The 13,414-nt window shown below is 41.8% G+C and overlaps 1 protein-coding gene across 3 annotated transcripts in view; it reads left to right on the top strand.

The window, feature by feature from the left end:
* The window catches only part of SLC39A8 (solute carrier family 39 member 8), a 28,732-nt gene extending 15,546 nt beyond the window's left edge, over nt 1-13,186 (top strand). The window contains exons 6-9 of one of the 3 annotated variants that reach the window (XR_003992264.1): nt 3,168-3,375; nt 8,280-8,464; nt 9,671-9,836; nt 11,064-11,127. Coding sequence is in view for 2 of the 3 variants with exons in the window: in XM_030492160.1 (XP_030348020.1) it covers nt 3,168-3,375; nt 8,280-8,464; nt 11,064-11,210 (540 nt within the window). In the remaining variant the exon portion in view is untranslated. Of the gene's footprint in view, nt 1-3,167; nt 3,376-8,279; nt 8,465-9,670; nt 9,837-11,063 lie in introns of all 3 variants that reach the window. The other 2 variants (XM_030492162.1, XM_030492160.1) reach the window with 2 other exon arrangements.
* The last annotated feature ends 228 nt before the right edge of the window (nt 13,187-13,414 follow it).

The raw sequence follows: 13,414 nt of genomic DNA, 5'->3' as shown, positions 1-13,414 counted from the left end.
TTAATGCCAGAACAGACTGACCGCCAGAGTAAATCTAAATGCTTAATTAGTCACATACTTTCAGATTTCACTTGCAGTAGTAATTGCAACCTTGGAAACCTCTTTTGTGCTTACCCCAAATTTTTAACTACTATGCATTAAAATGATATGGCTTGGCAACAGAATCTTTGAAGAAATTTTTTTTCAGAGGCAGATTGCTGAAATGAATGTATCCTTGAGTGCACAGTGTTAGAGTTGTATAATAAAACTTTAGGGTGACCTTTATTTATGCCCTGGAGGCCAGTGTCAGGATTCCTTCTTGGTCTTGTGGGCACTGCCAGAGGACAGAGAAGGACATGTCTGGTTCGTGCCTGAGAGAGTCAGAAGTGCATTAGAAATAACAATAGTAATCTGATGAGATATCATAGGATAAAATAAGAGATTCTCTCTCTGATTTCTTAACTTTGGGAACAAAGGATAAGACATTACTTTTAAAGAAAAAAATGTGTTCAGAAGAGCAAAAGTACCAAGGATGTCTTTGGTTCACCGTAAACTGTGGAGATACAAATAATACAGAACCGCACTAATAATTAATAAAAGTCAGACCTGGTAGTCCAGTTGGGCGTTACAGAGCTCCTTGGCTGGCATCTTGTCTGTGATGAAACTACCAAACTACCATGACAAAGTGGGAACAGTTCAGCAGAGACAGACATTGTTTGTTTTTGCCTTGGAATCCTATGTATTTGTAGGGTCAGTTTGTCAGTATTCTGCCTTATTTTAAACATTAGTCATTCATCTACTTCTATTTGACACACAAGCTGTTAAAGTTCAGAATGTAAACCCAGACAAACAGTGTAATTGTACTTTATATAATTTATAGAAGTCAAGACATTATCTGAAATAGATTACAGGCAAGAATTATGGTACTTCAAAGCTACACAGTGAACAGCAGACAGCTGTATATATATAACAGCTCAGTAACTGATTCCCGGTTTTTAAACTCCAGTTGTTTCTGCATTTTGAAAGATTGGATCAACAAAGTGATTTTTAGAACTCAGTCAACACTGTTCTCCTAAATTAATTGCAAGTACTTAAAAAGGTACATAAATAAAACAACCCAAACCTCAGCACATTTCTAGAGTCGGTTCCATTCTTGATGAGTTCAAGTTAATTCTTAATAACATCTTCTTACTCAATGTTCATTTTCTTCATACATGTATAGAAAGTTCAACACATATATTTGTAAATTATTTAGTTCAAGAAAAACTCCTTTCTGATCAGATTTTCATGTTTGTCATTCATATGCAATGCTTTGGACTGTCACAGGAATTCAGCTGTGCAACTGGTACCAGAATGTGGCTCCTTTACTTGGTTCTATGGCTAAGCCAGTTATGCCCCTGCAGCACACAGAAAACTGTAGGCACACAACACACATGGTTTCCACAAAAAAAACCCAAATGTACTTTGATGGGAACAAACATAAACAAGTATGTACAAGTGACATTTTTGCACATTTCTATTATTTGCTCACTGTTTTAATTTTTTCGTGCTAATAAGCACTTCTCATAAACCCACTTATTTTAGGGAGATGCTTGGCATTTCATGTGGGAATTTTTTTGGTAATAGAGGGTTTTTATAGACCAAAACCCACTACCACCTCTCCTTCTCATGTATGATAGCAGTTACTAATATAACTTTTCAAAATGCAGTCTGGTGGATTGTCCTGGTTTCAGCTGTAACAGTTACTTTTTCTCCTTCCTAGTACCTGGTGCAGTGCTGTGTTTTGGCTTTAGTCTGAGGACAATGCTGATAACACCAATGTTTTAGTTGTTGCTAAGTAGTGCTTCCTTTACATCAAAAAAATTTCAGTCTCTCATGCTCTGCCAGTGAAGGGGGACACACGAATCCAGGAAGGAGCAGAGGCAGGACACCTGACTCAAACTAGCCAAAGGGGTATTCTGTAGCACAGCACGTCATACCCTGTATATGAACTGGGGGGAGTCACCCGGAAGGCCCAGATCACTGCTCGGGTTGGGCTGGGTATCGCTCGGCGGGTGGTGATCAATTGTATTGTGCATCACCTGTGCTTATTGTTTTTTTTTCCCTTTCCCCTTTTAGTTTTATATTCTTTCCCCTTGTCATTTCCCTTATTATGAGTAGTAGTAGCAGTAGTAGTAGTTTAATATTATACTTTAGTAATTGGACTGTTCTTATTTCAACCCATGGGGTTTACATTCTTTTGATTCTCCTCCCCATCCTGTCAGGAGCAGGAGGAGACTAAGGGGGAGTGGTGAGTAAATGGCTGCGTGGTACTGATTTACCAGCTGGGCTTAAACCACGACAGGGATCATCAGGAATTTTTAGGGGAGATTAGTTTGTGCTCCCTGCTAAAATGGCAGTTCCTTTTATCTGGGTCATGTTTTTTGTTATTTCATGGCACTGCATGTATAAATTTCGCTTTTTGGAGGAATTATTGAGATCCCTGGGTATGTATGTACATTGCAGTTTTATATTAACCTGTTGTTTTCATGCTCTGAGCCTTCAGCTTGCACAGTCAGAATTACTCACTGATGTTTTTGTTAAACATGCACTTTGTAGAAAGTAGTTTGAATAGCTGGACTTGACTATCATTGCCGCAGATTAGAAAGAAAGTTTATGGAGTATCTGGATGTGTGTCTATATTCACATGTACCTGGCTGTTACTGAGGCTGAGAGCATGTGTGTGTCTGAGAGCATGATGTACTGGCAGTATATAACTGGTCCAGGTAGGAAATGGGTTTTAGATAGGAAACACAGGTGCTGTCAGTCACTGTGATCAGATCCTTCTGACTGCACATGCTTAATAGAGGTGGCTTAGGAGGCTGTGAGGAGCTTGGCACTCTCTTAATCTGACAGAAACTCCAGAGAGACATTCAGACCACTGTAGTCTGAACTGTTTTCTGTCTCAGCTGAAGAGCATTTAGATAAAGCTTTGTAGTCAGAAGGGTGATTTGGCCCTGTGTGTTAAGTTGTTGAAACAGAAAATATTCGCTGCTGTTACCTGTGCCTTTTGATTCTTGGACCAAGCATTTTGGTCTCCATATGCAGTAGTGCTTTATTTTATACTTGGCATTCATTTAAAGACAGAAGAGTTGCCTTCTTTATTTAGTGTTTTATGTAATTGCTTTTTTGTGGTATTTTTTTTCCAGGAAGAAGCCACCCAAGCCAATTTATGCAAGTGCCTTAATGGACGTCCACTGTCAAAGATTGGTACCATTGCTTGGATGGTAACACTGAGTGATGCCGTACATAATTTCATAGATGGTTTGGCTATTGGTGCTTCTTTTACTTTGTCTCTGTTTCAAGGGCTTAGTACCTCCATAGCCATCTTGTGTGAAGAGTTTCCTCATGAACTGGGTAAGGAACTTAGAATCATAGAATCATAGAATCATAGAATCGTAAGGGTTGGAAAGGACCTTAAGATCATCTAGTTCCAACCCCCCTGCCATGGGCAGGGACACCTTGCCCTAAACCACGTGGCTCAAGGCTCTGTCCAACCTGGCCTTGAACACCGCCAGGGATGGAGCATCCACAACCTCCCTGGGCAACCCATTCCAGTGCTTCACCACCCTCACTGTAAAGAACTTCTTCCTTATATCTAATCTAAACTTCCCCTGTTTAAGTTTGAACCCATTACCCCTTGTCCTACCACTACAGTCCCTAAGGAAGAGTCCCTCCCCAGCATCCTTGTAGACCCCCTTCAGATACTGGAAGGCTGCTATGAGGTCTCCACGCAGCCTTCTCTTCTCCAGGCTGAACAGTCCCAACTCTCTCAGCCTGTCTTCATATGGGAGGTGCTCCAGCCCTCTTATCATCCTTGTGGCCCTCCTCTGGACTCGCTCCAACAGCTCCATGTCCTTTTTATGTTGAGGACACCAGAACTGTACGCAGTACTCCAAGTGAGGTCTCACAAGAGCAGAGTAGAGGGGCAGGATCACCTCCTTCGACCTGCTGGTCACGCTTCTTTTGATGCAGCCCAGGATGCGGTTGGCTTTCTGGGCTGCAAGCGCACACTGCTGGCTCATGTTAAGCTTCTCGTCAACCAACACCCCCAAGTCCTTTTCTGCAGGGCTGCTCTCAATCTCTTCTCTGCCCAACCTGTAGGAGTGCCTGGGATTGCCCCGACCCAGGTGTAGGACCTTGCACTTGGCTTGGTTAAACTTCATAAGGTTGGCATCGGCCCACCTTACAAGCGTGTCCAGGTCCCTCTGGATGGCATCCCTTCCCTCCAGCGTATCAACCGAACCACACAGCTTGGTGTCATCAGCAAACTTGCTGAGGGCGCACTCAATCCCACTGTCCATGTCGCCGACAAAGATGTTGAACAGGACCGGTCCCAACACCGATCCCTGAGGGACACCACTCGTTACAGGTTTCCAACTGGACATCGAGCCATTTACCACAACTCTTTGCGTGTGGCCATCGAGCCAGTTTTTTATCCACCGAGTGGTCCATCTATCAAATTGATGTCTCTCCAATTTAGAGACAAGGATGTCATGTGGGACAGTGTTGAATGCTTTGCACAAGTCCAGGTAGATGACATCAACTGCTCTGCCGCTGTCCATCAGTTCCGTGGCTCCATCATAGAAGGCCACCAAATTGGTCAGGCAGGATTTCCCCTTAGTGAAGCCATGTTGGCTGTCACCAACCACCTCGTTGTTTTTCATGTGCCTTAGCATGTTTTCCAGGAGAAACTGTTCTAAGATTTTGCCAGGCACAGAGGTGAGACTGACTGGTCTGTAGTTCCCCGGGTCTTCCACCTTCCCCTTCTTGAAAATGGGGGTTATATTACCCTTCTTCCAGTCATTGGGAACTTCACCTGACTGCCAGGATTTTTCGAATATGATGGACAGTGGCTTAGCAACTTCATTCGCCAGCTCCTTCAGGACCCGTGGATGGATTTCATCAGGTCCCATGGACTTGTGCACGTTCAGGTTCTTAAGATGGTCTCGAACCTGTTCCTCTCCTACAGTGGGCCTAAGGTCTTCATTCTCACAGTCCCTGCATTTGCTTTCCAAGACTTGGGTTGTGTGGTCAGAGCATTTGCTGGTGAAGACTGAGGCAAAGAAGTCATTAAGAACCTCAGCCTTCTCCAAATCCATGGTAGCCAGTTCTCCTGATAGCTTCTGGAGAGGGCCTACATTGTCCCTAGTCTGTCTTTTATTTGCTACGTATCTATAGAATCCTTTCCTGTTATCTTTTACATCCCTTGCCAAACTTAATTCTAGCTGGGCCTTAGCTTTCCTAACCTGGTCCCTAGCTTCTCGGGCAATGCTCCTGTATTCTTCCCAGGCCGCCTGTCCTTGCTTCCACCTTCTATAAGCTTCTTTTTTCCCTCTAAGTTTCCTCAGCAGCTCCTTGTCCATCCATGGAGGTCTCCTGGCCCTCCTGCTGCACTTTCTTCTAGTCGGGATGCAACACTCTTGAGCACGTAGCAGGTGATCCTTGAATACCGACCAGCAGTCTTGGGCCCCCCTGCCCTCTAGGACTGTATCCCATGAAACCTTACTAAGGAGGTTCCTGAAGAGGCCAAAGTCTGCTTTCTTGAAGTCCAGGGCAGTGAGCTTGCTGCATGCTCTTCTCACCGTCCTGAGGATCTCAAACTCAACCATCTCGTGATCACTAGAGCCAAGGCTGCCCTGGAGCGTTACATTTCCAACCAGTCCCTCCCTGTTGGTGAGCACAAGGTCCAGCATGGCACCTCTCCTCGTCGGCTCCTCTACTGCTTGAAAGAGGAAGTTGTCTTCCACACAATCGAGGAACCTCCTGGATTGCTTGTGCCGGGCCGTACCGTCCCTCTAACAGATGTCAGGATAGTTGAAGTCCCCCATGAGGACCAGGGCCTGCGAGCGTGAGGCTGCTCCTATCTGATGCAGAGCGCTTCATCCACAGAGTCCTCTTGATCAGGCGGCCTGTAACAGATCCCCACCGTAATGTCCCCTGTTGCTGTTTTCCCTTTGATCCTGACCCACAAACACTCTGTTACCTCATCACCCGTCCCCAGACAGAGTTCCATACTCTCCAGCCTATCACTGACATAGATAGCAACACCCCCTCCCCGTCTGCCTGGCCTGTCTTTTCTAAACAGCCTGTAACCTTCCATTCCGACATTCCAGTCATAGGAGCCATCCCACCATGTTTCTCTGATACCAATGACAACATATTCCCGTAGCTTTGCACACATCTCTAATTCCTCTTGTTTGTTCCCCATATTACGGGCGTTTGTATAGAGGCACCTTAGCCGAGCTCCAAATGAAGCCAACTCAATGGCTGGGGCAGCTGGAACATCTCTACATCGCTCCAAGCACTTATTACAGGTGCTGGCAACTGACCAGGAATGTTGGGATGGATCAATGCTCCCCTCCCCCAACACATCTAGTTTAAAGCTTTCCTGACCAGCCTGGCAAGCCTCCTACCAAAACAGCTCTTCCCCTTTGCCAGACCAGCTCCACCAGCCTCCAGTAGATCTGGCCTCCCAAATGGAGCCCCATGTTCTAAATAGCCAAACCCCTGACTATGGCACCAGCATTCTAACCATTTATTAACCTGCCAAACAAGCCTAGCTTTTTTAAGGTCCTCCCCTTTGCCCTGAAGAATCGATGAAAAAACTATCTGAGCTCCAGAGCCCCTAACCACCTCTCCCAGGGCTCTGTAGTCCTTCTTAATGTTCTCCAGGCTACTGCTATCTATATCTCTAGCATCCACATGGACCACTAGGAGGGGGTAATAGTCAGCAGGACTTACTAGAGCAGGCAGCCTCTCAGCAACATCCCTGATCCGAACCCCCGGCAGGCAACACACCTCCCTCGAGACTGGATCAGGCCGGCAGATGAGCGCCTCTGTGCCTTTCAAAGTAAGAGTCCCCTACTGCTATGACCCTCCTCTTTTTCCTGGAGGCACCAGTAGAGATCCTCTTTACTGGTGCATCAGCAGGGTGCTCATTAGGTGTGGTGGGTGCTTTCTCATTAGCCCCCTGCAGAACCATGAAGCGGTTCTGGGTGGGGACATCAGATTTAGGAGGAAGCCCCTTGTCGTTAATTGTCCTCTTCCTCCTTTTTTTGTTAGTTTTTCTCGTGACTAATTCCCAGCTTCCTGGGTTGCTGCCCTCCTTCTTTCCTATATGAGCAATGCTGGACGTTTGCAGCCCCTGTGCAGTTTGGGCCTGGAGCAAGCAGCCCAGCTTCCTCTCAGCTTCCCTGGCATCTTTTAGCTCTCCAACAGCCTCCCGCAGCTCAGCCACCTGCTGCAGGAGGACCTCCACCAGGGCGCACCGAGTGCAGCCCTGTCCATCGTGCACCCCCGCCTCACGAGACCAGTCGAGGCACTTGCTACACTCCGAGCTCTGCGCCGCAGCCTCCCCTCTCATCGGCTCTGTCTGGGTGCCTACGCTGGCCGCCGCCGGGGCAGAGCTCCCAGAGCGGGCCCTGCTCCTGAGGCGAGTGCTCACCATCCCGCTCGCTGCCCGCTCGCCCTGCCCGCGCAAACTGCCGCGCCACGCCCTGTTTGCCCGCCCTGGTCGCCGCGCTCCTGGTCGCTCGCGCTCCCTGGGGTGGGTTTTTCCCCACTGAGGGCTGGTGCCGTCACTCCTGGCGCCGCCCCCTGTGAGTCAGCTGCTCGCGCCAGCTGAGCTGCCGGCTCCTGGGCAAGTCCTGTCGAGGACTTGAGGCTCCCTCGGTCGCTCTTGCCGCTCCGAACTGAGGCTCCTGGACGCGGTGCTTCCCCCCGCTTCGGTGTTAAAGGCGTCCTCTCTGGAGATACTCACCTCGGCAATTCAACACTTGATTCAACACTTTGTTTACTGTGGAAATCACTATTATAGGAGGTTGTGCTGGCCAAAATTTGGCATTGATCAAAAGAAAATTTGCATAAATTATTGGAGAAAATATTCATCAGAAGCTTCCCAAGCATCAATATACACATCTAGCACAGGAAGGTCCCAGGTGCAGATGGGTGGAAACTGGTATATTAGAGAGGTATTGATTGGCCTGTTCATATATGCTACATAGACTGTTGTACACATTGTTTTTCTGAAATCGTTATAGGTAGTTCTGTGTTTCTATGCTCTTACCTCAATTTTACATCAGCTACTTGCTCTAGAATATTTCAGTTACCTTAGTTTTGAAGGAAAATCCTCATTATATACTTGAATGAAGAAAAACATCGGGGATCATAATTTGTATACAAATCATGTCTTCAGTCTTCCTTTGAAATGAGAAAATAATCACAGTATCATTTTCTGAAGATGTTTTTCTTTCTTTTAGGGGATTTTGTCATCTTGCTTAATGCAGGAATGAGTACTCGTCAGGCTCTGTTTTTCAACTTTCTGTCTGCATGTTCCTGTTACATTGGGATGGCTTTTGGTATATTAGTAGGCAACAACTTTGCTCCTAACATCATCTTTGCCGTAGCTGGTGGAATGTTCCTGTACATCTCTCTGGCAGATATGGTGAGATTCATTTTCATTTATTTATTTTTCTGTAAGAAAACAAAGACTCCAGTAGAATTTAGTAATTTGTCCCTCTCGTACTACTGTCATCTACTTATCATCATTAAATCATCAATTATATACTTAATGGAGGCACACAAATAGTTATGCTTATTCATGAAACATGAAAGCCTTTCACTTCACAAATAGGGCTGTTCAGATTATTGCTGAAACAAAATTTTAAAGAGAGACAAGCTTTTTATGAATTTAGGCTGTTTCATCAAAGAGTAAAAAGTGTAGAAATACTTTGTTTTGGCTTTTGAGGTGGCAAAGTATTTCACCTTATTATTTTTAAAAGGTTTGTTTGTCTATTTAAACCATATTTTGACAGAAAAGAAGAAAACAAGTTAAACCAAGTTAAACAATATGAAACTAAGTAATTAGTTTTGAGTTGAATGAAAGGTGTTGTGTAACCACAGTGAGAGCTTTGGGGTTCTTTAAGTGAAAAACCTGGCTTAAATTCTGTTCTGGTTTAGATTAAACAGTGCCAGCCCCAGTTTCTTGGTTCAGACTAAAAAATTGATAAACTTTATTCACAACAGTCTATCATTTATTTTTTAAAGTGTGCAAGAAGATATAAGACGAAGAAATTATACTAGGATTCAGATCAGATTTAGATGATTCATAGGCAGTCAGCAGCATTCCAAAACTTGCTCTTATGATGATGTATTATGTCAAAATGAGAGAGAGCTTTCATGAATTTTAGGTTTTATTATGCTTAATTCAGTGTCGTAAGATCTGATGTATCTGCAAAGGTGTTTACACCTGCCACAAGAGAATCCATTTGAGTATAGAACTGGAAGAGTGAGGCCTGAATTTGAAAAGGTTTGAGACCCCAGTTTGGTTCTATATATGTTTGGGAACTGACTATTTCCTTAAATACTATTATAATTTAGGTAATAACATAGAATTTAATAAGTAGTAATGTTAGAGTTAAATGAACAATTTAAATTTTGTTTTACAAATTGGCTGTACCTTAATTGCTAAAGTTTTCATTTAGTTTCATTCCTATACAATGAATAGTAGCGTACTCAACGTAAAACTCATGACATAAATTGAGAGTGGCTCAACTTAAGTTTGTTGTCAAATCCATCTAAGTAGTTAACATTCTTTTCTTTGTATCTGTTCTGTTCTCTGTTTCTTTCTGTCTCTTTCCCTCTGCCCCAGTCTCTCTCTCTTTTTATAGGTTTTTGGATTGTATCAGTTACCTATCTGAATCTTTCTTCCCTCTGAAAAGTCTGAAATAGGGTATTCAAGTGCTCTATACAGAGATCTGGCTTTACACTTTCTGTTACGATTTTCACATACTTCTGGTTTGCTTGTCCAGAAGCAGGTAGGATTAACTAGAATGTCATTCCTTTCTTCATTTCTTTCTGCTGATCTTTTTTTCCTCCAGTATTGGCATAGTCCACCTTCTGCCAATAACATCACTGTGTGGTGAGGCTGTGGCATGTGAGAATGTGTACACTGAGGTGTGTGCACAAATGAGCCTTGCTGCGTGGCATGAAGCTGATCTAGTTTGTTGCCTCTTGTGCAAGAGGATTATGGAGCTCTGGAATGATTTCTGGGAAGGTTTGGCCACTTCCCACTAACCTTAGTCTGTTCTTCAAGAATTGCGTTACCTTCAGTGGCTGCTTTTGCCTTGTGAGATCAAAGAAAGATACAGCTTCTGAGTCACCCAGCCTGGAGGTTTATAAACTAACACTGAAATATACAGTGTTCATTGCATTCTGGTTATATTACTCTCAGTACAACAGAAGAGTTCAAAGCTTATTTGAATACGTTTGTCAAAATCTACTGCAGTTGACTTTATCTGCAGCAAACACATAATTACCTCATACAGGGGATTTTTATCACCAATGCTAATCTGCCATCACCTCCATTTGCCCTCAGAGGAAGTATCTTTGTTTCTGCAGTTAACAACAGATCAGTCATCCTTTGCTATTATGTTGCCATTAAGATGCATGTTATGGAATGAGGAATTCCTTCATTGCACTGTAATGTAATATTGCATGTGTTATCACCAGTTTCACAACATTGCTCTTTCTTCCTTGCTTTACCACTACTTCTGCCTGCCAGACCTTCTATTTGTAACAGGTTTCTTACTTCTGAGAAGTTGTCTCTGTTTTCATCTTCACTTCATATGCTTCTAGATAAAGCAGAAGAATCGTAATCTTCCATTTCCCCAACAAGGATTTCTCCTTTTATGTTAGCGAAGGAAGAAACACAGCATTTAGCAATACAAGGGCAGCTGCTTCTAGCAACATATGGACCAACAATTGGACCCTAGGAGACTGCTAGAATTAAAAAGAGGAAATTTGCATGAGAGAAAACCAGGTGAAATCACAGCAGAGAGGAACAAAACCACCATTTCATTTCACCATCCTTGGTGAAGTGTTTTTTCAGGGTAATTAGGGTGACTTGGTCCTGTGACTGCTTGCATCCTCTGTTAGTTGTAATCTTCAGCCCTAAGTAACAATATGGTTCAGTTCTTAATGCCTTAAGTTATGCACGCTACCACGAGATGGCAATACTTACCTAAAAATATCCCTTTTTTCAGTTCCCAGAGATGAATGATATGCTGCGAGAGAAAGTGACAGGAAGAAAGATGGATCTGACATTCTTCCTTATTCAGAATGCTGGTTTACTAACAGGGTTTACTGCTATACTGATGATTACCTTGTATGCAGGAAATATTGAGCTGTGATAATGCAAGTGAAAATGGAATCAGTACTGAAGACATCAAGTAAATTACAAATGGAAGACACTTGAAATCCATAAAGGGATATTCTTTTAATCTACTTGGTTTTGAAATGGTGACAAGTCCCATCCTGTCCCCCTTGCTCCAAATACAGCAAATTCTTCTTTAGGACTTGCAGTCAATCCAAATAGTAGAAGCTGTCAGCTTCTGTACTATGCCAAAGAACCAATTCTAATGTTTTTATTTCTACTTAAGATTAACAGACATACATGAACTGTCATAGAGAAAGAATGTTACTTGGCCAGTAGAATTATGCAATACTTGCAATTCAAGACCAAATGAAAGCTGAGGTCTTTCAGGGAAGATGCTTATTTAAAAGAAAATAATGGAGTCTCATATCCTTTTTTAACTGTGATGAAGGCAAACAGTTTCAAACTAGTTAATTTTCATTACTTTTTTTTTTTTTTGGTAGGATTTGTCTGTGTAGCATCCCCTTTCCCCACCAAAAAAAGAAGTATAAAAAAATCAAACTTTTTCAGAGTAGTTACTAATGAAGCTAAGATTTTTAATTACTAATTAACACTGGAAGGAAAGATACCAGTTACTGCTTTTGATCTTTTCTCTTTATAAGTGCACTAGGGAATTGTTGATTTATTTTGAGAACCACTTTTCTGAATTAGAGGAAACCTGTGTTAAATTTATGACAATTTATCAACTCCGTAATATTTTAGAAATATTGATTATTTTAAAAGTGTTCAAGCATTTTGTATTTTATAAAAAATGTTTTATACTTAAGTTCCACAAATATCCCTTTTAAAAATGAATATTTTGGGTTAAAAATTTTAAAGATTAAGTGTTAGTTTTACGAAGTGAAATTTAGAAAAAAACCTCGCTGAAATCAACATTCCAGTAAGCTTTTTTGTAATTTGAATAATTTCCTTGTGTGCAGTTGGGTGAAAGTAAGTCATACTGAAATATACAAACTCATCACAATCTGTTGCATGTGAGCTTTCTAAAATCATACTTATATGTATGAGTTCTTCTGAAATAAATGATTTAGCTACTCTGGTGTTGTAAGATGTGTGCAAGGAAATTAATAAAAAAAATATTGCGTTTCAGTTACCACTAAGCTTTAAAGGAAGTGCTGTTATTCCCTAGTAAGTTACTTTTTTTCGTTGATTTTTAGGCAAGATTTACAGCTTCAGAGAAGATACTGTTTCTTGACGTATTTCCTGGCAGTAGGAAGGGATAAATCTTTTATTTCTATTTCAGTATTAAAGTATATTTTCTATCAGGTAAAAGACTTATTTTAATATTTTATTTGAATATTATCTGTAATTACATTAGAAAAAATAACTTCTCTACATGTCTGGTTTATGAAAGCTTAAAGTTAAACTGCACAGGAGTTGTAAATGATACTTATTTTAAAATACACTATAAATGTTAATTATAGTAGTCTCTGATATTTGCTGTATGGAAAAAGCATTTATTAGTCACTTTAAGTTTCAGTGAAGAAGAACCCACCCACTCCACATTCTTTCCTTTAATTCTTTCTTTCATTAGATTCCTTGGTTATAAGCTGTTTGTAAATGCTATTCTTGTAGATAACAAGAATGTAACTATGAATGTTTATTGACTTTTGAAAATCATTTGCTAATAATATGCCTGCATGATATTTTTTACCTTTAAATCCAAACATTTGCAAGGAATACTTGATTTTTGTTATCTCCCTAAGGAGGAGAAACTGAGATGCAACGAGTCATTGAAATAACCTACTTTTAGATCACAGAGAAGACTAGAGATGGAACAAAATATGATTTTTCGGGGTAGTGTGCTAGTCACAAATCAAATTGCCTTTTCTGCTAGTGGAATATTTAGTAGGTAAGAAAGCTTTTTGATTTCTCTCAAGCTGGTTTGTCTGTATAATCTTTGTTATTATGTTTGTCCAGTGCATATACAATAAATCTATTCCAATTCTAGGACTGTCAGTGATTTTCTAGATTTTGCTGATACATCCAAGGAGGAAGAAGCAAGGGCAAACACTCAAAATAATTGTTGGTTTGTGACAAATAAGACTGCAGTAAGTTACTCTGTAAAAGTTTGGAGATAGTTGAGAGAAAGATTTTCATATTCTTTTTCATGTTAGCATCATCTGTAACACTATTCATCTTACATTCTGCCATCTCTTCAGCCTTCTTTTCAACATCTGT

The sequence above is a fragment of the Strigops habroptila genome, chromosome 7 (genome assembly GCF_004027225.2).
Source record: "Strigops habroptila isolate Jane chromosome 7, bStrHab1.2.pri, whole genome shotgun sequence".
Classification (NCBI taxonomy): Eukaryota; Metazoa; Chordata; class Aves; order Psittaciformes; family Psittacidae; genus Strigops; species Strigops habroptila.
Note: the sequence above shows the minus strand (reverse complement) of the source record. Positions and strands in the feature narration are given on the sequence as shown.